The 23,791-nt window shown below is 41.4% G+C and overlaps 1 protein-coding gene across 1 annotated transcript in view; it reads left to right on the top strand.

Moving 5' to 3' along the window:
* Window positions 1–23,791, top strand: part of acad9 (acyl-CoA dehydrogenase family, member 9) — a 52,448-nt gene that overhangs the window by 6,159 nt on the left and 22,498 nt on the right. The window contains exons 3-8 of the mRNA XM_087994264.1: window positions 363–464; window positions 630–736; window positions 1,669–1,769; window positions 11,462–11,540; window positions 12,796–12,970; window positions 16,121–16,194. Of these exons, the coding sequence (XP_087850390.1) occupies window positions 363–464; window positions 630–736; window positions 1,669–1,769; window positions 11,462–11,540; window positions 12,796–12,970; window positions 16,121–16,194 (638 nt within the window). The remainder of the gene's footprint in view (window positions 1–362; window positions 465–629; window positions 737–1,668; window positions 1,770–11,461; window positions 11,541–12,795; window positions 12,971–16,120; window positions 16,195–23,791) is intronic.

The following is a 23,791-nucleotide window of genomic DNA, read 5'->3' as shown; positions in this document are numbered from 1 at the left end:
AAAATTGCACAAAAAAGCTTGTTTAAAAAAAACGAATGTCTTTGCACTCAAAAGTTTTAAAGCTTCCTTAGGGGAAACTCCCCATGAGGGTTGATTCCTCTTAAGGTTGGGGTCTGCTTTTAGAATGATTGATTTATGTTTTTATGAACTGATATTTCGTGTGCACTGGATCTAATTTATGCTTGTAATTCCTTGCTCTTTTGTGCGGATTATGCCAATATCAGCAAGACACTAATACATCAGAACAGAAACACTGCTTACCTTTTCATTTTGAGGTAAAATTAATTAACAAACAGTGGCACATATCTTATTTGTTAAAAGATGTTCAGATAAATGTTTTGAATTGATGTTTTTCTTTTTAGTTGATTCAAAAAGCATTGATATACATGCAAGAATTCCACCAGGAACTATGAAAGGACTCAAAGAGCTGGGTCTGTTTGGACAACAGGTTCCTGTAGAGTATGGTGAGTATGTAAATATTGAAGGATAGAATCATTGATGTCAAACCTCGTATATCAAAAAATTGCACATAACAATGCTAACATAAAATAGTTCTTTTGACCACTCATTTGAGTTTTGGCATCAAAATATAGTAATTGTGTTAATCTGTTGATGGATGTTGTCTGCAGGTGGCCTCGGTCTATCAAACACCATGTATGCACGAATTGGTGAGATCACTTCTTTGGATGGGTCAATAGCTGTTACCCTAGCAGCTCATCAATCTATTGGACTGAAGGTATTGAAATATTTGTGATATTTTTCACTGAGTACATTGTAAACTGTTGATTTGAATTGACATAAAGACTAATAACTGTCTCCTTCCATTAATGAAAATCTTCTAAAATGCCGTTGTGGTGTTGTTGGCATTGGTTTTGACTTGTTGACAATTTTTTTGGATGTTGAATTAACATATAAAGTTGAAATTGAAAGAAATGTTGCTCAGTGTTAATTTAATTTCTCCACACAATTATGTGGTTTCTTTCAGCCAGGTGTATTTTTTTTCCCCCTAGGATGGGGGAATTTCAAGACTAGGGGTAACATTTTTAAGGTGAGAGATTTTTAAAAAAAGACATGAGGGGCAAATTTTTTACACAGCGAATGGTTTACATGTGCAATAAACGTCCTGCGCAAGTGATGAATGTGGGTACAATTACAATATTTAAAACACATTTGGATAAGTACTAGGAAAGGTTTGTAGGGATGTGGGCCAGGATCAGGTAGGTGGGACTAGGTTGGAATTATGTTCGGCATGATCTGGTTGGACCTAAGGGCCTGTTTCTCTGCTGTATAACTCTATGACCTATGACTCAGTATTTGAACTCCTAGTTTGGTATTGTCGAATAAACATAGCTTGACATATTCCCGTGGCACCAATAGTGTAATGAGCTATCCGTTCTACCCATTCCCCTCTCAAGTTTGTAAATTTCTATCAGGTCTCTCCCTCATCCTTTGATGTTCAAGTGAAAAAAAAATCAAGTTTGTCTAATCTGTCCAAGCTGGTGTGATCTATTTTGGACACATATTTATTGTCAAAAAGATGATATCACTGTGATAGAGACTACAGCTACATGCCATCAAATAAGTGATCGAGATATTCTCTGATTAGATGTGGTTTCAATTAACAAATGTAGCAGAAACTGATCCTTGTTTATTTTTGCGTATATTTAGGGAATTCTGATTGTTGGCACTGATGAACAAAAAGCCAAGTATCTACCTAAACTAGCAACTGGAGAACATGTTGCAGCTTTTTGTCTCACAGAGCCAGGAAGGTAAGAAGGGAACTAACAGGATCAATCAACCATTAAAGGGGTTAGATTCCTTTTCTCTCAGGATTTATTTTAATCTTTTAAGATGTGTAATATGTAGTATATTACAAAGTAATGTTTTGATGTGTTCTGCTAATATGAACTGTGAAAAATTGTTACCACCAAGATGTGTCACTGTCTTTTAATATGCAAATTTAGTGATTGTAGCCTCAGGCCTTAAAGTATACATATAACAAGTAATCGTACGAGTAGGAATATTTATTAGACTTTATTTCACTGTATTGTTACAACAGAATATGGTGTACGTATTACGGGTTTGTTCAAGAGAAATATCAGTGCATGTTGTTACTGGTATTGTGGTATGCTTGTCCCCAACCCTGTGCTTGACAGCATTATGATTGTTCGGTTGGAACATGAAATGTTTGATCTCTTTTCGCCTTGAATGTTTTTTTTGATATACACTGCAATAAGAATGGAGCCACTGATCTTTCAGCACTTGAGAATCTCTTGTTGCTTTAGGGATCCAATCCACCATTCTTGCTTGTCTCGTGTGCATTTAGGGAATCCTGCTTGTCATCAATTAGACTTGAACATTCCATCAGGTACCACTGTAATGTGGATTCGGGACCCTGAAATGCACCTGACACAAAAACAAAACTTTACACCCAAGTGTTTTTATGTCAGGAATAGTAGAAATATTCTGTATTCTAATGACTTCAATTAACCCCTGAAATGATCTTGTGAACCTTTTTTGGGATAGAGAGACTCAAGTTTGAAAGCCTATTCTGAGATACATATGGTTAGCTTTGTATACTTCTGCTAGCCTGCTGTTAATTTTGGTCATTTCTTCTTCAGTAACTGTTTTGATAAGCTCAAACTTTAGATTTTTGTTTTTTCATTGTTTAAAGGCAGTCACTTATTTTGATGTATTCATCAAATTACTTAAATGTTTATTCAAACAGCATTTACACAACATATTTAGAGGCCAGTTATTTAAAAAGAAAGCAAAAAGGCAATCTAAAAGCAGGGAATACAGGTCATGTTAAATCTACAGAATTGTTATTGCAACAATGCGATTATGGTTCTCTCTAAAGCATATGCAAAGTTTAGTGGTATTACACTGTGCCCAATAATAGATTCGACATTTTTGTTTTGACCTTCTAAAATTGACAAAAGAACCAGTGGCAATATTAGGGAAGATGTGGAGGTGCCGGTGTTGGACTGGTGCAGACAAAGTTAAAAATCACAATGCCAGGTTATAGTCCAACAGGTTTATTTGGACGTACTAGCTTTCAGAGGGCTGCTCCTTCAGCAGGTAACTAGTAGGGCAGCGTCATAAGGTACAGCATTTATAGCAAAAGGTCACCGTATCACATAATTAAAACAATAGATTGCTGTTATGTCTTTCATCTTTCAGACTGGGTTGCAGGTTTCAGTTCATTACTATGTAAATCTCAGAACTACTTGTGAGTCACGTTCTTGTCTGTATCCCAATCTGGAGTCAGACTGGTTCTATTTTCAAAGTAAGCATTTATAAAATGTTCTATGGATTGACTACCTGCAGGTTGTTTCCTTTTTGATCAAAAATAGAATGTCTCAACAAACACAATTCTGCAAATGCAAATTCACCGCACAGACTTAAATGTGTGTGTGTGTGTGTGTGTGTGTGTGTGCGCGCGCGTGCATGCATGCATGTGGGACAGTGTGTGTTGCATGTGTGCATGCTTGGTAGAGTGTGTGCATAGGTGTGACGAAGTATAAGCCTGTGGGGGTGTGTGTCTGAGAGAGTGTGTGTATGAAAGAGGGTCTGCGTGAGTGTGAGAGTATGTAAGAGTGTGAGTGTATATGTGCTTGTGGCTTGTGTGTGAGAGAGTGTATAGTGTAGTGGGGTCACCTGTAGTGTGATGTGAACCCAAGGTCCTTGTTGAGGCCATCTTCATGGGTATCAAGCTTGGCTATCAGCTTCTGCTCGGCCACTCTGCGTTGTTGCATATCCCGACATCCATCTTTAAGATGGTCACCCGAAGATCTGAGGCCGAATGTTCCTGCCCACTGAGGTGTTCCCTGACTGGATGGGAATATCCCTGGCTAGCGATTGTTGCATGTTGTTATAGCGTCTGCTTGGTCTCGCTAGGGTTGTATGGAACTGTGGTCAATGTTGTCCTGAAGGCTGGGCAGTTTGCTGCCAACAATGGTCTGTTTAAGATTTGACAGTTGTTTAAAGGTGAGAAGTGGAAATATAGAGAGGGCAAGGTTCTCATCCTTATCGATAATACGTTACAGCCTGCGCAGAACGTGGTGTAGTTTCTCTGCTCCCGGGAAATACTGGACAATGAAGGGTATCCTATCAGATGCATCCCGTCTCTGTCTCCTGAGGAGGCCGGGTTCTTGCTGTGGCATGTCGGAACTGGCGATCGATGAGTTGAGCATCGTACCCTGTTCTCATGAGGGTGTCTTTTGTGTTTCTCCTCATCTGAACAGATTCTGTTACACGGAGGGCTTGGCTGTTTTAATATGTTTAGGGTGGAAACTTGTTAATATCACTGTGCAGTTGTTTCAGTGACTCCTTACCATGAGTCCAGAGAAAGAAAATGTCATAAATATATCTGATGTATAGTGCTGGTTGGGCATCCTGTGCAGCAAAGAAGTCTTGTTCGAACTAGTGCATGAAAATGTTGGTATATTGGGGTGCAGATTTGGTCCCCATGGCTGTTCCGTGTGTCGGGATGAAGAACTGGTTGTCAAAGATGAAAATGTTGTAGTCAAGGATGAAGTGGATGAGTTGTAGGAGGGTGCTGAGCAGAGGCTGATAGCCAAGTTCGGTACCCATGAGAATGGCCTCAACCGGAACCTTGGGTTCACATCACACTGCAGGTGACCCCACTCTCTCACACACATGCACTCACACTCTGATATACTCTCACGCTCTCTCTGAGAGGCACACACACACATCCTTTCACAGGCTTATACTCATCTCACTCATGCACACACTTTACCAAGCACGCATGCACACAAACATACACTCGCACTCAGAATTCCTCCCCCTCGCATTCACACGCGCGTGCGCACACACACACCAGTCTGTGGGATGAATTTATATTTGCAGATATATTCTGCTCCAGCACCCTACAGGCAGACAATCCATAAAGCAATTATAAATTCCTACTTTGGAAATAGAACCAGTCTGACTCAAGATTCGGATACAGACAGACTGTAACCTCCCACCTTTAATACGTTGTCTGAACTGAGATGTCACTCTTGTTTTTATAAAACCTTAAGTTATCTCGAGAATATGATTTGAAAGAAGTTCTGGGATTTTCATATTAATGAACCGAAACCTGGAACCCAGTCTAAAAGATGAAAGACTTAACAGCAATGTAGGTTTGTTCAATATATAGTTTTAATTGCATGACACTGTGATCTTTTGCTATAAATTCTGCATCTTCTGATGCTACCCAGTAGTTACCTGATGAAGGAGCAGCCCTCTGAAAGCTAGTACTTCCAAATAAACCTGTTGGGCTATAACCTGGTATTGTTTGCTTTTTAATATTAGGAAAGACAGTTTCTCATGGTGAGTTGTTATAATCTAGAATGCAATGGCTGAAAAGATGGTAGAAGCTGATTCAGTATCTTTCAAAAGGGCGTTGGCTGAAAGCATGAAGGGAAACAGTTTACAAGGATGTGTGGAAAAGACAAGTGGGATTGATTGCGGCGATTTCAAATATTGGCACAGTGGATTTTTCTGTGCTGCATCGTTCTATGTTGTCTTCCAGGTTTGACTGACTGACACCGTTATTAATCTCGCAATTCAAGGGCAAACAGTGATCATTGTGTAGTTAATAAAATGCTCTCTATCAACATTTGATACACACAGCCTTTGCCATTCTATTTTTCATTTTGTTACTCTAGCTGATAGCTAAAAGCCTTCTTTAACAGGACTAAGTGTATCAGTATCTGTGTAATTAGGTTCTAACTCGCAACAGCGTACTTAAATATGAATTAGGTATTAACCCAAGTTCCTCTTTATACGTTTTACAATGCACTTTTCCTTCCTATTACTTCCTGTCAGAGACATTCTGTAGAGCTATAGGTTTTTCGGGTGCATAGCCTTTAAGTTTTAAAATGGTTACAGCCACAGAGAATACTGGAAAATCCTGCAGTGAGTACCTAATTTCCTGACTCCCCAAAGCCGACATCTACAAGGCACAATGGAGGACTGTGATGGAATATTCCCCCTTTGCCAAGATGAGTGCAGATCCAACAACAATCAAGCTTGATAGAATTCAGGACAAAGTAGTCCGCTTGCTTGACGCCACATCCACAAACATCTACTTTCTTCACTACTGACACTCAGCAGGAGTATAAACGTTTATACAAGATGCAGAAACTCGCCAAAGAGCCTTAGCATCTTGCAACTTCGTGACCACTTCCATCTAGAAGGACAAGGGTAGCAAATACATGTGAACACTACCACTTGCAAGTTCCCCTTCAAGCCACTCATCATCCTGACTAGGAAAATACCACCGTTCCTTCACTGTCACTGGGTCAGAATCCTCCAAAACCCTCCCTAACAGCATTTACCATGCTGTTGGCATTTTACCATCTCATGAAATGACTAGTTACAACATTCATGTACTGTTCTGTTTCATGGAAATTTTAAATTTTGCATTTGAAATGTGTTACTTCCAGAATAAGTTTTTAGAAATGGTATGGTATTTATAGCAAATCTTAATTATCTCAATTTGTTGCTCAGATAGTGGCATCGCTGACATTTATTGTGCAGAGTTATTTGCCTTTTTTAAAAAAAAAAATGGCAGCTACCTTTTCACATTGTTGTGGACCAGATCAAACCCCCTTCAAATATAGCCTGGACCCAAACTTTTTCTTATTTTTAAAGGCAAGTGTCCTGGATGCAATTCGATTGATCAAACTACTAGGCTTGAAGCAAAACACACTTGTATTTTAACTGTAGTGTAAAAATAAAACAAAAGAAAGGAGAATTGGAATGACATAACACTCTTGAAAAACTTAATAGAATAATAGATTATTTAACTACTAAATAGCAACTGTTCCAATATAGTAACATCCATTAAATGCATCCTTGACAAATTAAAATTCATTAAAATAGATTGTCTCACTTGCAATTCTAGCAGCAGGAAGAGAACCCAAGCTTTTAGCTGTAACAAAGAGAGGAAATGCAGCTTCCACATCCAGCTTCAAGATCCCAGCAACTGCTGAAAGTTAAAACTAAAATCCTGGTACTTTGGGAGCTTGACCCCACCCCTTCATGCTGCTTCTATAGTTCGAGTTTAAAAAAACAAAGCTTTTGGGCTCAGCAGACAGCTCAGCTCTAAGTTAACAACACTTGCTTTCAAAAGAAACATTACACACACAAATTCTAAGGCACATCTCAACATATTCAATAAACTTTGTAGCAGTTTGATGTTAGTAAATAATTTGCAAATCCATTTCAAAGGGCATTTAAAAGTCTACATGTTATTATGGGATAGACAGGTTTCAAGATTCCTTTAAAAAAAAAATTGATACTCGCACCGATGGTGGTCAAACATTTTAGTTTCAGTTTCTTTAAAACGGAATTCCAAATCTTAACTAATGTAATTTGCCCACTGGTATTAGTTAGCCTTAGCAGCTGAATCATTGATACTTTGCCATATCTCATATGCAATTATTGGTAATTTTAAATCATGGGAATGAAGCAAAATAATAGGAACAAATTACTGCACATGCTGGAATCTACTGAAAGCAATAAATGCTGGACATCACAGTGGGTCAGACAGCATTCATGGAGAGACCAAGCTAATGCTTCGATTCCAAATGACGACTCCTCAGAACTAAATTGAAGTGTTGAGGGGGGGGACTGCATTTATGCTACCGTTTAGGAGGGGCGGGGGTAGTGTTTGTAGGTGCTGATGGAGAAAAGATGTTGATAGTTCAGATCATTCTCACATTCCAATCATTCAATCTGAACTATCAACATCTTTTCTCCACTAGCACCCTACACCCACTACCCCCCCCCCCCCCCCCCCCAACCACCACAAACAATAGCATAAATGCTGTCCCCTCCACACTTCACTTCAGCTCTGATGAAGAGTCATTTAGACTTGAAACGTTAGCTTGCTGTCTCTCCATGGACGCTGCCTAACCCATTATGTTCTCCAGATTTGTTGTTTTCGGTAATTTTAAATCATGTTCTTCTACGTATTTATTTTTTTCAAATTATTCATTTTGTTGTTGTTCATTGGTAGCAGATTCTCAAGTTTCTTAGTCGTGTTTAGTGTAATGTGGAAATGCAGGTAATGGACTGGGGTGGACAAAGTTAAAAATCTCATGGCACGAGGTTATAGTCCAAACAGATTTATTTGGAAGCACAGATGCAAAATCCTTTATCCGAAATGTTCGGGACCAGCTGGTTTTTGGAATTCAGAATTTTTCAAATTTCAGAATAAGTGACTGTTTCATGAAATTATAAAAAAAATCTTACCGGAGGAGCAGACTCTCACACTTGATCCGATGTGCCAATGGGCTGAGAAGTGGCAGATGGAGTTTAATTCAGATAAATGCATTTTGGGAAAGCAAATCTTAGCAGGACTTATACACTTAATGGTAAGGCCCTGGGGAGTGTTGCTGAACAAAGAAACCTTGGAGTGCAGGTTCATAGCTCCTTGATAGTAGATAGGATAATGAAGGCGGTGTTTGGTATGCTTTCCTTTATTGGTCAGAGTATTGAGTACAGGAGTTGGGAGGTTGTGTTGCAGCTGTACAAGACGTTGGTTAGGCCACTGTTGGAATATTGTGTGCAAATCTGGTCGTCTTCCTATCGGAAGGATGTTGTAAAACTTGAAAGGGTTCAGAAAAGATTTACAAAGATGTTGCCAGGGTTGGAGGATTTGAGCTATAGGTAGACGTTGAACAAGCTAGGGCTGTTTTTCCTGGAGCGTCGGAAGTTGAGAGATGACCTTTATAGAGGCTTATAAAATCATGAGGGGCATGGATAGGATAAATAGACAAAGTCTCTTCCATGGGGTGGGGAGAGTCCAGAACTAGAGGGCATAGATTTAGGGTGAGAGGGGAAAGTTAGAAAAGAGACCTAAGGGGCAACTTTTCCATAGAGGGTGGTACATATATGGAATGAGCTGCCAGAGGAAGTGGTAGAGGCTAGTATGATTGCAGCATTAGGAAAGTGAATAGGAAGGGTTTGGAGGGATATCGGCCAGGTGCTAGCAGGTAGGACTAGATTGGGTTGGGGATATGTGGTCGGCGTGGACAAGTTGGACCAAAAAGTCTGTGGATCGCTGTGACTCTGAGTAAAGTGGGCCTTGAGACAGAATTGAGGCCTGCCATGTGGGCTCCCTCCCCCCCCCCCCCCCCCCCCCCCCCCACACACACACACACACACACACACACACACACACACACACACACACACACACACACACACACACACATCGCCTCTGAGTGACACGCATCAAATGGGTGTCAACTTGGCTTAACTGCACGTCCAACCTCCTTGTTTATAGCAAAAGATCACAGTGTTGTGCAATTAAAACTATATATTGAGCAAACCAAGATTTGCTGTTAAGTCTGTTCATCTTTTAGACTGGGTTGCAGGTTTTAATTCATTAATGTGTAAATCCCAGAACTTCTTTTAAGACACATACATTCTTGAGATAACTTGGGTTTTATTTAAAAAAAGATGACATTCTGTCACAGTACATTGGTTAGGCCACTGGTGGTATAGCTGCATGCAATTTTGATCTCCCTGCTATAGGAAGGATTTTGTGAAACTTGAAAGAGTTCAGAAAAGATTAACAAGGATGTTGCCAGAGTTGGAGGGTTTGAGCTTTAGGAAGAAGCTAAATAGTCTGGGGCTATTTTCCTTGGAGCATCAGAGGTTTATAAAATCACGAGGGGCATGGATAGGGTTAATAGATGAGGTCTTTATAACAGGGGTGTGGGAATCCAAAACTAGAGAGCATGGGTTTAAAGTGAGAGGGGAAAGATTTGAAAGGGATGTAAGGGGCAACCTTTGCATGCAGAGTGGTGCGTGTATGGAATGAGCTGCCAGAGGAAGTGCTGGAAGTTGGTACAATTACAACATTTAAAAGGCATCTTGATGGCTATATGAATAGGAAGGTTTTCGAGGTATATGGACCAAATGCTGGCAAATGGAACTAGATTTATTTAGGATATCTGGTCGGCATGGATGAATTGGACCGAAGGGTCTGTTTCTGCACTTTATATCTCTGTCTGATATGAGATGAAGTAGAATCATAATGTATTAAACGTGTGAGGTTAGAATCTGTCTGTATCCCAATCTTGAGTCAGACTGGTTCTATTTTCAAAGCAGGAATTCATAAAATGTTCTATGGATTGACTGCCTGCAAGTTGTGTGTTTTTTGAGCAAAAGAAGAATGTATCTGGAAATGCACATGCACCCCATTGACCTGTGCGTGTGAGGGAGAGAGAATGCATGTGTGAGTAGGCGTGGGAGAGAGTGTTTTCTGTGCTTGGTAGAATGTGTGTGCATAAGTGTTACAGTATAAACCTGTACAAGGATGTCTGCATGGGTGCGGGTGTGGTGTGTGTGTGTGTATGAATGAGAGGGTCTCAGTGAGTGTGTATTTTGTAGTGGAGACACCTGTAGTGTGATTTGAACCCAAGGTCCCGGTTGAGACCATCCGAACTTAGCTATCAGCCTCTGCCTGGCAATTGTTGCACGGTGTCCATTCATCCGTTGGTGAGACCAAGCAGATGTTACAACAACGTGCCATGTTTAGTATAAGGTGCAGGATTTGAGCATGTAGCCGAGATTAGCACTGCACTGGATACAACAAATGGACAATGTCTTTTCTCGAGAGTGGGGAGTGCAGAACTAAAGGGCATGGGTTTAGGGTGAGAGGGGAAAGATATAAAAGAGACCCAAGGAGCAACTTTTTCACGCAGAGGATGGTGCGTGTATGGAATGAGCTGCCACAGGAAGTGGTGGAGGCTAGTACAATTGCAACATTTAAAAGGCATCTGGATGGGTATATGAGTAGGAAGGGTTTGGAGGGATATGGGCTTGTCGCTAGCAAGTGGGACTAGATTGGGTTGGGATATCTGGTCGGTATGGACAAGTTGGACCTAAGGGTCTGTTTCCGTGCTGAACATCTCTTTGACTCTGTTGTCAAGAGTATATTGGCTGCTCTATCTTCCTATGAAACAATAGTGACAACACTTAGACATTTAATTGACCGTGAACGTTATGGAATGCAGTTTTATGTGGATTTTTTCTTTTTCATGAAAGACCCTTTGTAAGTTTGCTGTTTATTCAACATTTTATTTTATTTCAGTGTTATTTAGAAAAGTATATTCCTATTTAATCTGGGTTTATTTTGCTTTGGCAAAACTTTACATTATGTAATAAATTTAAATAATTTTACTTTGAGTTACAATGTTTGTCGATATGGTTTTTATCTACCTCATACAGAAATCAGGAGTCAGCGTTGTGCTAGCTTGTATGTAGAATCACCTCTATAGGTATGGATGGTTAGCCAGAGGCAGGCTCATGTAATATATGAATTTTAGTTCCAGTTGGGGAAAGCAAATGCATGCTGAATGTAACCATGCATAAATAATATAGGCAATGTCTGCTCTTTAACACCTGTCACAAGTATTCATTCATGTTTTTCCAGTGGAAGTGATGCAGCATCGATTCAGACCAAGGCAACTCTCAGTGATGACAGACGACACTATTTGCTCAGTGGTTCAAAGGTGAATTCAATGCACAAATAATCTTGACAATCCTAAATTTGTGTCTTTAAATTTATTGTTAGACCCAAGAATCAACCAAATACTAAATGCTGAAGTACTTGTATATAATGTTCTTCTATGTGTTTATTCTTCCATCAAAGGTTAAAATACAGAGCTATGTTCTGTATCTTTCTACATTGAAAATAATTTACAAAGTCCATTCCCATTGTTACATAGCCCTTTGTACCATAATAGGTAATCCATTATATTTTGTGTATTTAGATTAACTTTGTGCAATGTGGAGTGCAGTTCTGGTGTGTGTCATAATTTTCATTGAACTAATTTTAACTTAGAATAAATGGTAAGAGACCCCTGTTGGTCAGATAATTAAAAAGAATTAATAATTGAGCCATACAGATTCAAGTCCTTGGTTTGATCTATTGTCTGTTAAGGTTAGCTGATCTCATTAGGCTTTCATAATTGAACTGCAGATGTGGCGGGGAAAAATTCTAAACACTATCTCCTCCTCTTGGCCATCCATTGACTTCTGAGGGATTAATCTCATAACCTGGAGTATGAACAGGGTTTTCATAGTTTTGGAAATAATTGGTATTTAAATTTAAATTTAAAATACAAAAAAAGGGTCCAAACAAAACTGAAATAATGATCAGCTATATCTATTCTAACTACTTTTTTAAAAAAAGGCAAGTAGAAAGTTCCTAATTATTAGTTCTATTTTGTTGGTAGGAACTGTGAACCTTCAATTTAAACTTTTGCCTAAAGTTTAAAAAAAAAACATTTCTAATTAGAATTTCATATTGTGTATAAATATTCTGTATATGAATTAGAAAGGCAAACATTGGTACATGTCCAAGGCGCAATTTTAAAAGAGGGGAGCTTAGGATGCAACCAATGAGTGTTTGGAAATGAATGAGAGGCTGGAGGGACAACTGTTGTGGAACATAGTTCAGGCTCAGTTCAAATAGTACAATGTCTTCTGTTTCACTTTGACCAATGCAACTGAATTAGGATTGGAGTTCAGTATATAAAAGAATGTCTGATCTAAGGAGCCAGGCATATTTGTTTGGATTATGTTGTCAGCTCCTCCAGAAAGGCTTAACCCAATATTTTCTGATCCTGAGGCAAGGGTGCTATCAAAAGAATTAAGCTAACAATGTAAGATGGGATGGTAGTGGAATCAGTTGATGTCAGGATGGGGGAGAAGCAGCAGCCATTTTTCTTATTCCTGATGGTTGTCCATTGGCTTCTGCTGCAGATATGGATATCAAATGGTGGAATAGCAGAAATTTTCACAGTGTTTGCACGAACACAAGTGATGGATAAAGATGGTACAAGTAAGGACAAGATCACGGCTTTTTTGGTGGAGAGAGATTTTGGTGGAATTACCAGTGGGAAACCAGAAGACAAACTCGGAATCCGTGGATCTAACAGTAAGGCACTCCTAATGCTGTAATGCACACTTTTAATTTTCTAGCTGTCATATAAAGAATTTGCAAATCTGAACTTTGGTTTCCTGTATCTTGCGTAAGTTTATTGTGCTGTTACCTTTGGTTAAGTTGTGAAGACCAAGTTTTAACTGATAAATTCTTGCTATGACTATCAAAGGAAGTTGTTCAAATAGGAAAGTTTTTGCAAAAACTGCTTTGTTCTAAATAGTTTTTTTCACATATATTTTCAAAGCTTTCCTTTTTACAAGAGTTAAATCACGGATGGTGAGGGGGAATGTTTAAAATACTTTTTTTTCTTCCAAATCACACTGATTGTTCAGGGAAATTCTAAGAGTAAAGCTGGAATCATGTTTTCAGGAATGCTAGTGAAATCTAGAGATAAGAATAAGGTTTCTATTTGGCAAAGATTATATCCTGAGATATAGGTATTTCTCACAACTTCTCACTTTTAACAGTGTATTAGAATATTTACATTACATCATTTGTGTTTTAAAATAATTAACAAGGTTTAATGCAACATTTAAGAGGCATTTGGATGGGTATATGAATACGAAGGGTTTGGAGGGATATGGGCCGGGTGCTGGCAGATGGGACTAGATCGGGTTGGGATATCTGGTCGGCGTGGACAGGTTGGATGGAAGAGTCTGTTTCCATGCTGTACATCTCTATGACTCTGACTCTAGGTGTACCCGAGAACTCTGTGGGAAGATAGAGAAGTGATTGCTGGGCCTCTTGCTGAGATATTTGGATCATCGATTGTCACGGGTGAGGTGTCGGAAGGCTAGAGGTTGGCAAACGTGGTGCCACTGTTTAAGAAGGGCGGTAAAGACAAACCAGGGAACTATAGACCGGTGAGCCTGACATCGGTGGTGGGCAAGTTGTTGGAGGGAATCCTGAGGGACAGGATGTACATGTATTTGGAAAGGCAAGGACTGATTAGTGAAAGTCATCATGGCTTTGTGCGTGGGAAATCATGTCTCACAAACTTGATTGAGTTTTTTGAAGGCGTAACAAAGAGGATTGATGAGGGCAGAGCTGAAGATGTGATCTATATGGACTTCAGTAAGGCGTTCAACAAGGTTCCTATGGGAAACTGATTAGCAAGGTTTGACCTGATGGAATACTAGCCATTTGGATACAGAGCTGGCTCAAAGGTAGAAGACAGAAGGTGGTGGTGGAGGGTTGTTTTTCAGAGTGGAGACCTGTGACCAGTGGAGTGCCACAAGGATCGGTGCTGGGCCCTCTACTTTTTGTCATTTACATAAATGATTTGGATACGAGCACAAGAGGTACAGTTAGTAAGTTTGCAGATGACACCAAAATTGGAGGTGTAGCGGACAGCAAAGAGGGTTACCTCAGATTTCAACAGGATCTGGACTAGATGGGCCAATGGGCTGAGAAGTGGCAGATGGAGTTTAATTCCGATAAGTATCTTAGCAGGACTTATACACCTTAATGGTAAGGTCCTAGAGAGTGTTGCTGAACAACGAAACCTTGAAGTGCAGGTTCATAGCTCCTTGAAAGTGGAGTCGCAGGTAGACAGTATAGTGAAGAAGGCGTTTGGCATGCTTTCCTTTATTGGTCAGAGTATTGAGTACAGGAGTTGGGAGGTCATGTTGTGGCTGTACAGGACATTGGTTAGGCCACTGTTGGGATATTGTGTGCAATTCTGGTCTCCATCCTATTGGAAAGATGTTGTGAAACTTGAAAGGGTTCAGAAAAGATGTACAAGGATGTTGCCAGGGTTGGAGGATTTGAGCTATTGGGAGAGGCTGAACAGGCTGGGGCTGTTTTCCCTGGAGCGTCGGAGGCTGAGGGGTGACCTTATAGAGGTTTACAAAATTGAGGGGCATGGATAGGGTAAATAGGCAAAGTTTTTTCCCTGGGGTCAGGGAGTCCAGAATTAGAGGGCATAAGTTTAGGGTGAGAGGGGAAAGACATAAAAGAGACCTAAGGGGCAACTTTTTCAAGCAGAGGGTGGTATATGTATGGAATGAGCTGCCAGAGGAAGTGGTGGAGGCTGGTAAAATTGCAACATTTAAAAGGCATTTGGATGGTTGTATGAGTGGGAGGGGTTTGGGGGATATGGGTCAGGTGCTGGCGGGTGGGACTGGATTGGGTTGGGATGTCTGGTCGGTGTGGACGGGTTGGACCGTGCTGTACATCTCTATGACTCTATGAACCGTAATTTTCATGAAAACGAATTATCTACAATTACTTGCATGTGCATTTTTCATTGAACTAATTTTACCTAAGAATAAATGTTAAGAACCCCCTGTTGGTCAAGTAATTAAAAATAATGAAAGGACTGTAAGATGCTTTAGCAGGCCAACTAGTGACATCTGCTGTTCAGGAAACATATTCCACATGTACCAGCTTTTACATTTTGTTTGTGGAGCAAATTGCTGAAAGTATCTCATTATGGCAGTACAACAAGAAAACAAAATTTTAGACTTGAGTGAATGGGACAGCCAACTGGCTATTTTCTTAGGCGAACGTGAGTACTGCAGATGCTGGAGACCAGAGTCAAGATTAGAGGGTGTTGGACAAGCACAGCAGATCAGGCGAGAAAATCGACGTTTTGGGCAAAAGCCCTTCATCAGGAATGAGGCTAGGTGCCTCAGAGTCGGGATGGGTGGGGGTGCTATTTTCCTCAACCACTTAAATTGAAGAATGGAGAAGTAGACTAAAAAGGAAATGAAAGTTAGGGTGGATGCATCCAGTGTCATGTTGGAAAGAGTGTAATCCAATATTTATTGAAATAGTTAATGTTTTAACCAGGTTGAGTTAGAGGCTTATGATGTTTACTCTGTAAAATGTTATAACTGTGTCATGGTTGGCACCAGCACTACTCTTCACCAAACATTGCAGGTAAGAGCATGCCATATCACTGCTTCTCATCCAGCTCATACACTTGCGATAAGCATTCTGAACAAAGTCTCGGATTATTTTCATTTCTTTTCTCTCTGTGGCCCTTTATTTGTGGTTAAAAAAGTGGAAAATGGATGCAAACATTTGCCAACTGCAAATGTTTTAATTATTTCAGTAAGCATCACAAGTATGGTGTGTATTAAGTTAAAAATTATATTCTTCATTCTGCAAAATGCTAATTTCTTTTTTTCACTTTTTCAGCATGTGAAGTTCATTTTGAGAATACCAAAGTGCCAGTAGAAAATGTCCTGGGGGAGGTTGGTGGTGGATTTAAGGTACATTGTAAGGATTCACTTTACATTACACATGCAAAATATTAATTTTAAACTGCCTATTTAGTGACAAAATAATAGTTGTACTTTTATTGCAGCGTAAAGGAGTTGTACGTTTTTGGAATGAGTAATGCTCAGTTGAGTAAATTGTGATAAATAGAACATCGAACAATACAGCACAGAACAGGCCCTTTGGCCCACGATGTTGTGCCAAACATTTGTCCTAGCTTAAGCACCTATCCAATTGCTGCTTAAAGGTCACCAATGATTCTGAATCTGCCCCTCCCACAGGCAGTGCATTCTATGCCCCCACCACTCTCTGGGTAAAGAACCTACCCCTGACACCCCCCCCCCCCCCCATACCTTCCACCCTTCACCTTAAATTTATGTCCCCTTGTAACACTCTGTTGTACCCGGGGAAAAAGTCTCTGACTGTCTACTCTATCTCTTCCCCGATCATCTTATAAACCTCTATCAAGTCACCCCTCATCCTTCGCCGTTCCAATGAGAAAAGGCCTAGCACTCTCAACTTATCCTCGTACGACCTATTCTCCATTCCAGGCAACATCCTGGTAAGTCTCCTCTGCAAATCTTCAACATCTTTCCTAAAATGAGGCGACCAGAACTGCACATAGTACTCCAAATGTGGCCTTACCAAGGTCCTATACAGCTGCAACATCACCTCACGACTCTTGAATTCAATCCCTCTGCTAATGAACACTAATAAACCATAGGCCTTCTTACAAGCTCTATCCACCTGAGTGGCAACTTTCGAAAGATCTATGAACATAGACCCCAAGATCCCTCTGCTCCTCCACTTTACTAAGAACCCTACCGTTAATCCTGTATTCCGCATTCTTATTTGTCCTTCCAAAATTATCAACCTCACACTTGACAGTGTTGAACTCCATCTGCCACTCCTCAGCCTAGCTCTGCATCATATCTAAGTCCCTTTGCAGCCGACAACAGCTCTCACTATCCACAACTTCACCAATCTTTGTATCGTCTGCAAATTTACTGACCCACCCTTCGACTCCCTCATCCAAGTCATTAATAAAAAATTACAAACAGCAGAGGACCCAGAACTGATCCCTGCGAAACTCCACTTGTAACTGGGCTCCAGGCTGAATATTTACCATCTACCACCACTCTCTGACTTCGACCGGTTAGCCAGTTCTCTATCCAACTGGCCAAACCTCCCACTACCCCATGCCTCCTGACTTTCCACATAAGCCTACCATGGGGAACCTTATCAAATGCCTTACGAAAATCCATGTACACTACATCCACTGCTCTACCCTCATCCACATGCTTGGTCACCTCCTCAAAGAATTCAATAAGACTTGTAAGGCAAGACCTACCCCTCACAAATCCATGCTGGCTGTCCCTTATCAAGCAGTGTCTTTCCAAATACTCATAAATCCTATCCCTCAGTACCCTTTCCATTACTTTTGCCTACCACTGAAGTAAGACTAACTGGCCTGTAATTCCCAGGGTTATCCCTATTCCCTTTTTTGAACAGGGGCACAACAATTCACCACTCTCCAGTCCCCTGGCACCACCCCCATTGACAGTGAAGACGAAAAGATCATTGCCAACGGTTCTGCAATTTCCTCTCTTGCTTCCCATATAATCCTAGGATATATCCCGTCAGGCCCAGGGGACTTGTCTATCCTCAAGTTTTTCAAAATGCCCAACACATGTTTCTTCCTAACAAGTATCTCCTCGAGCTTACCAGTCCATTTCATACTCTCCTCTTCAACAATACGGTCCCTCTCATTTGTAAATACTGAAGAAAAGTACTCATTCAAGACCTCTCCTATCTCTTCCGGCTCCATACACAGTCTCCCACTACTGTCCTTGATCGGACCTACCCTCGTTCTCGTCATTCTCATGTTTCTCACATATGCATAAAAGGCCTTGGGGTTATCCTTGATCCTACCTGCCAAAGATTTTTCATGCCCTCTCTCAGCTCTCCTAATCCCTTCAGCTCCCTCCTGGCTATCTTGTATCCCTCCAATGCTCTGTTTGAACCTTGTTTCCTCAACCTTATGTAAGCCTCCTTCTTCCTCCTTACAAGACATTCAACCTCCCTCGTCAACCAAGGTTCCCTCACACGACCATCTCTTTCCTGCCTGACAGGTACATACATATCAAGGACACGTCGTATCTGTGCCTTGAAAAAGTTCCACATTTCAAGGACATCCTTCCCTGACAGCCTGTGCTCCCAATTTATACTCCTCAGATCCTGTCTTGCAGTATCGTACTTACCCTTCCCCCAATTGTAAAACCTACCCTGTTGCATGCACCTATCTCTCTCCATAACCAAGGTGAAAGTCATAGAATTGTGGTCACCGTCACCAAAATGCTCACCCACTAACAAGCCCATCACTTGTCCCGGTTCGTTACCAAGTACCAAATCCAATATGGCCTCCCCTCTGGTCGGACAATCTACATACTGAGTTAGAAAAGCTTCCTGGACACACTGCACAAACACCGTCCCGTCCAATCTACTTGATCTAAAGAGCTTCCAATCAATATTTGGGAAGTTGAAGTCGCCCATGACAACTACCCTGTGGCTTCTGCACCTTTCCAAAATCTGTTTCCCAATCTGTTTCTCCACATCTCTGCTGCTATTGGGGGGCCTATAGTAAACACCCAACAAGGTGACTGCTCCTTTCCTATTTCTGACTTCAGGCCATACTACCTCGAAAGGCAGATCCTCCTTGAACTGCCTTTCTGCAGCCGTTATACCATTTCTAATTAGCAACGTCATCCCCCCCCTCCCTCCTTTTTTACCCCCCCCCCCCCCCCCCCCCCCCCCCCCAACCCCCCCCCGCCAATCTTACTGAAACATCTGTAACCAGGAATCTCCAACAACCATTCCTGTCCCTCTTCTATCCACGTTTCCGGGATGGCCACAACATCGTAGTTCCAAGTACCGATCCACGCCTTAAAGTTCACCCACCTTATTTCTGATACTCCTTGCGTTGAAGTATACACACTTGAGCCCATCTGTGTCCGCAAGTATTCCCTGTCAGTGCTACCTTCTCCACAGCCTCCCTACCTTCTTGGACATCCTGAAAAACAGCTAACCTACTTGCTGGACTACAAGTCCGGATCCCATTCCCCTGCCAAATTAGTTTAAACCCCCCACCACCACCGATGAGTGCTAGCAAACCTACCTCCCAGGATATTGGTGCCCTTCTGGTTCAGGTGCAACCCGTCCTGCTTGTACAGGTCCCGCCTTCCCCAGAATGCAGTCCAATTGTCCAAATACCTGAAGTCCTCCCTCCTACACCATCCTTGCATCCACGTGTTCAACTGCACTCTCTCCCTATTCCTTGCCTCATTATCACGTAGCACCAGCAACAGCCCAGAGATGACAACTCTGTCCGTCCTAGCTTTTAGCTTCCAGCCTAACTCCCTGAGCTCCTGAATGACCTCCCACCCCTCTTCCTACCTATGTTGTTGGTGCCAATGTGCACCACGATTTCTGGCTACACACCCTCCCCCTTACGGATTCTGAAGACACGGTCCGAGACATCTTAGATCCCTGGCACCCGGGAGGCAACAAACCATCTGGGAGTCTCGCCCATGTCCACAGAACCGCCTGTCAGTCCCTCTAACTATAGAGTCTCCTATAACAGCACTCTCCACCTCTCCTCCTTTCCCTTCTGGGCCTCGGAGCCGGACCTCGTGCCAGAGACCCAGTCACTGCAGCTGTCCCCCCCCAACAGTATCCAAAGCGGTATACTTATTGTTGAGGGGAATGACCACAGGGGATCCCTGCACTGCCTGCTTCCTCCCCTTCCCACCTCTAACTGTTACCCAGCTACCTCTGTTCTCTGGCGTAACTATATCCCTGTAGCTTCTATCTATCACTAATCCTCAGTTCATCCAACTCCAACTCCAGCTCCAGTTCCCTAACGCGGTCTGTGAGGAGCTGGAGCTGGCTGCACTTCCTGCAGGTGAAGTCGGCAGGAGCATCGGTGGTCACCCCTACCTCGAACATCCTGCAGGAGGAATATCCCACTGCCTGTGCTGCCATAACTCTACACTTAGTCTCCAAAACAAGAACACTAAGTAGCTTACCTGTTCAGCTGACTGAGTCCTTTCTTTTTAGGTTAGAGGAGGAGGGAGGGTGGGAGACACCTACACGTGTAGTGTCTCGGGTTCCTTCTCCACTCAAACTTCTTACCTTCCCAGAAGTCCCTGTTGACGACTTCCGGGTTCCCGCTCTTAGTTGAAAAAAAACAGACTGCGAACAATTCTTAATGTAATGCTCTTTTGGTACTGCTCAGAAGACAAATTTAAAAGAGAGACTGCTTTATGTCTGCCTGATTTTCTCATTATTTAATTCTCCATTGTCTCATTATTTAATCCTCTCATGATTTTTATTCTGCATTTATCTTGAAATTTTTGTAATAAAATGGTAACATGCAGAATTTACTTCTCAGTGCTATGTTCTAAAATGTTGATCTCTCGTTCCTGTATGTGCATCTGATTTATCACTTGTCTAACCATATTACTTTTCTGTTCCACTATAATAATTTTTTAAATAAATCCTTCTAAATAAAGTTATTAACCCATCATGTCACTCCTCTACTCAGATACTGCCAATAGACGGTAAGTGGGAGTTCAGGAAACAATCCAGGGTTGTTGATTTATGGTAGCTATTTGATACTGTTTTTGTATGTTCTGTATCGAACATACCAATAAAAAGAGAAAAACAAATCATTTCATGGATTTAATAAACGAAACCCTTTCAATTGCTACTCAACAGGAACTTCCTTTTCTTCTAATTCATTCCCTGACAGTGGGGTAATTCTGGCTCAGCTGACCAATTCCACAGGTGATCGTGTTCTCATTGATAGAAATTCATTGTATGTTATCCCAGGTTGAGCAAGCTCGGGTGATAAATGCTTTGAAAGTGTGTATACCTTTCCTTTTTTAATGCACATTGTGGATCAGATTTCCAAATTATCATCCGGCATGTTGTGAGCAATAAAGGCAGCAGCCACAGCAAATGAATATGGGATAACATTGTGAAAGTGAAATTCAGTTGTGTAGAAAACATTGCACTGTGTTTGTAGCATTGGAGACCGATTCCCATGTCAGACAGCTCATGTTGTCTGCATAAACCAAAGAGTTTGGAAACACAACAATTTGACTTCACAAACATTTAAAAGAAAAATCAGCCAGTAAGTTTGTAGAGATCTCTTGCTTTATTCACTCTTAAAACAGAAAATATTAGTAGAATAGATGGACCTTGGATATCTTCTAATGTACTTGTTCAGAGATGTTACTGTGCAACCTATGGAGGAGCTGGGTCTTTAAACACAGGCCTCCTGTTTCAGAGGTACGGACACTACTACTGCACCACAGACATTTTAAAGATGGGTCTTAGATATTTCTAAATATTCTGTTCAGAGGTATTCACATTAATACAGAGTTATTAAAGAGACTTGAACTAGGTCCCTTGGCTCAAGGCAGGGATACTGCCACTATGCCACAGGAGCCCCCAATATAAATGAGCCCTAGGCTTGGCCATTCAATAACTTGCCCTGAACTGCTTTTGTTTTAGTGGTATTCTGCAAAGTTGGTGGAAGCACAGAGGTGAGTTGCTGGAGGAGTGTGAAACATATTCTTCCATGTGTATGGAGTAGCAGTTGCAGAGCCACTTGCTGTGTAATAAGAGCAGATCATGCACAGGAGGAGGTGAAAAGTGGAAGGAGGGCTCTCTTTAGGAAGCGCAGACAGCAGGATCTTCTGGGAACATGAGTCCTCGATTGGGATGAGCCAGGAACAGGATCTCAAGAGGCTCTGTTTTAGTTTTGTTTCAAACCTGCCAAGTATCTTGTTGTACATGTTCAACTTTGTGATGTCATCATTTAATTTCCTTGCAGCAGAACTGGTGTTAACTTGTCTCTATAGGGAGGTTACATACGAGCTAACCTATCCGTCATCCTAGTTGCAACCCATTGAACCTGATGATTACACCACAAGCTGGTCCCAAATCCTACATAATGCTGTAAAATCAGTTCCATACCAATATCTCAGCTGGTGGTTGAGGGGATGGTCAGATTTCTGTCTATGATTCTCCTCTTTCACCTTGCCTTGTTTTTGGAAGAACTGAGCAGCTGGAAGTTCTTAGCTATCAAAACAGAAAAGGGGTGAGGAGGAGATCAGAAATTCAGTGACTCCCATCTGCAGTTTCATTGCATGATATATTTTAGGGTGAGAATTGGGACTCTGGGGAAGATTTATAAGGCAGCAACTTAACATCGTGCAAGATACCACTGGCTTCAATGCACTCCTGATCATAGAAGACCATTTCCTCCTTACATAGAACAGTACAGCACAGAACAGGCCCTTCAGCCCACGATGTTGTGCCGACCACTGATCCTCATGTATGCACCCTCAAATTTCTGTGACCATATGTATGTCGAGGAGTCTCTTAAATGTCCCCAATGACCCTGCCTCCACAACTGCTGCTGGCAACGCATTCCATGCTCTCTCAACTCTCTGTGTAAAGAACCCGCCTCTGACATCCCCTCTATACTTTCCTCCAACCAGCTTAAAGCTATGACCCCTCATGTTAGTCATTTCTGCCCTGGGGAAATGATATGACCTAGTCCTCTGGTTTTCCCTCATGCTTTTGTTGTATAACATCATCCCATCTGTAAAACAGGAGACTGTATGTCACTGAGTCTGTATTTGGGCAGAGTCTGCCTTTACCAGAAACACTGGGAGATTGGTGTACTGCTTGCTGGTCTGCTTCAAAGCTGTGTTTGGGTGAGCATGAGAATCAAGAGTAAAACATTCAATCACTTGAGCTTGCTTCAGAATTTGAGAAGATCATGGCTGACCCCTCAACCCCACTTTTTTTTTGTCGGCTCCCCACAAGCTGTGTCCTGATATTCGGAGTGAATCCTTAATGTATTGGGGGGAGTTGCCTGGACATTTATGAATGATAACAATTTGCACTTCGACTAAGCAATTATGAATGAGAAGGAAAAAATGTGACAATGTACTTCCATCATCAAGCAGTTTCAAGACTGGAGAATTTGCCAGACCACAGCTAGTCATGTGTCAAGGTTCAACACCAGGAGTTGTAAATATGGTTTTGTGCAACATAAATTGAGATGAAGCACATTTATTGTGGAGAACATAGATCTTACCTGTTTGGCTGATTCCATTTGCTTTGGCATTATTGCAGTCTTCATTGCTGCTCATGGTTATTGTGCTTTATGTGAGTGCATGCCATGGCCTTATGACATAAAGAACAGCTTTACATGGAAACATTGCACTGCTACTTGTAGAAGATGAAGATCATTTAGAAACTGACCTAAACAAACTTATTGAAAGGTTAATACTGTTGCAACAAAGGGATCCTCTGGGGAGAAAGGCATATTGCACCTGGATGCATTCTGTCCCGACAACAGGACAAAATTATCAGAGGTAGTGACCCAGTGGTAGGAAGGAGTGCATAAGGTGACTACATAAAATGTTTTTGTATGTAGTTCATCCAAACAAATTGTTTGTTCATGTTAAATATTGAATAAATTACTCACCCGTGAAAATAAATGAATTAATA

This window comes from Chiloscyllium plagiosum, unplaced genomic scaffold (genome assembly GCF_037043375.1).
Source record: "Chiloscyllium plagiosum isolate Xiang-an unplaced genomic scaffold, Cpla_swu_hap1 HiC_scaffold_14, whole genome shotgun sequence".
NCBI lineage: Eukaryota > Metazoa > Chordata > Chondrichthyes > Orectolobiformes > Hemiscylliidae > Chiloscyllium > Chiloscyllium plagiosum.
The sequence above is the reverse complement of the archived record's forward strand: the minus strand, read 5'-3'. Positions and strand labels throughout refer to the sequence as shown.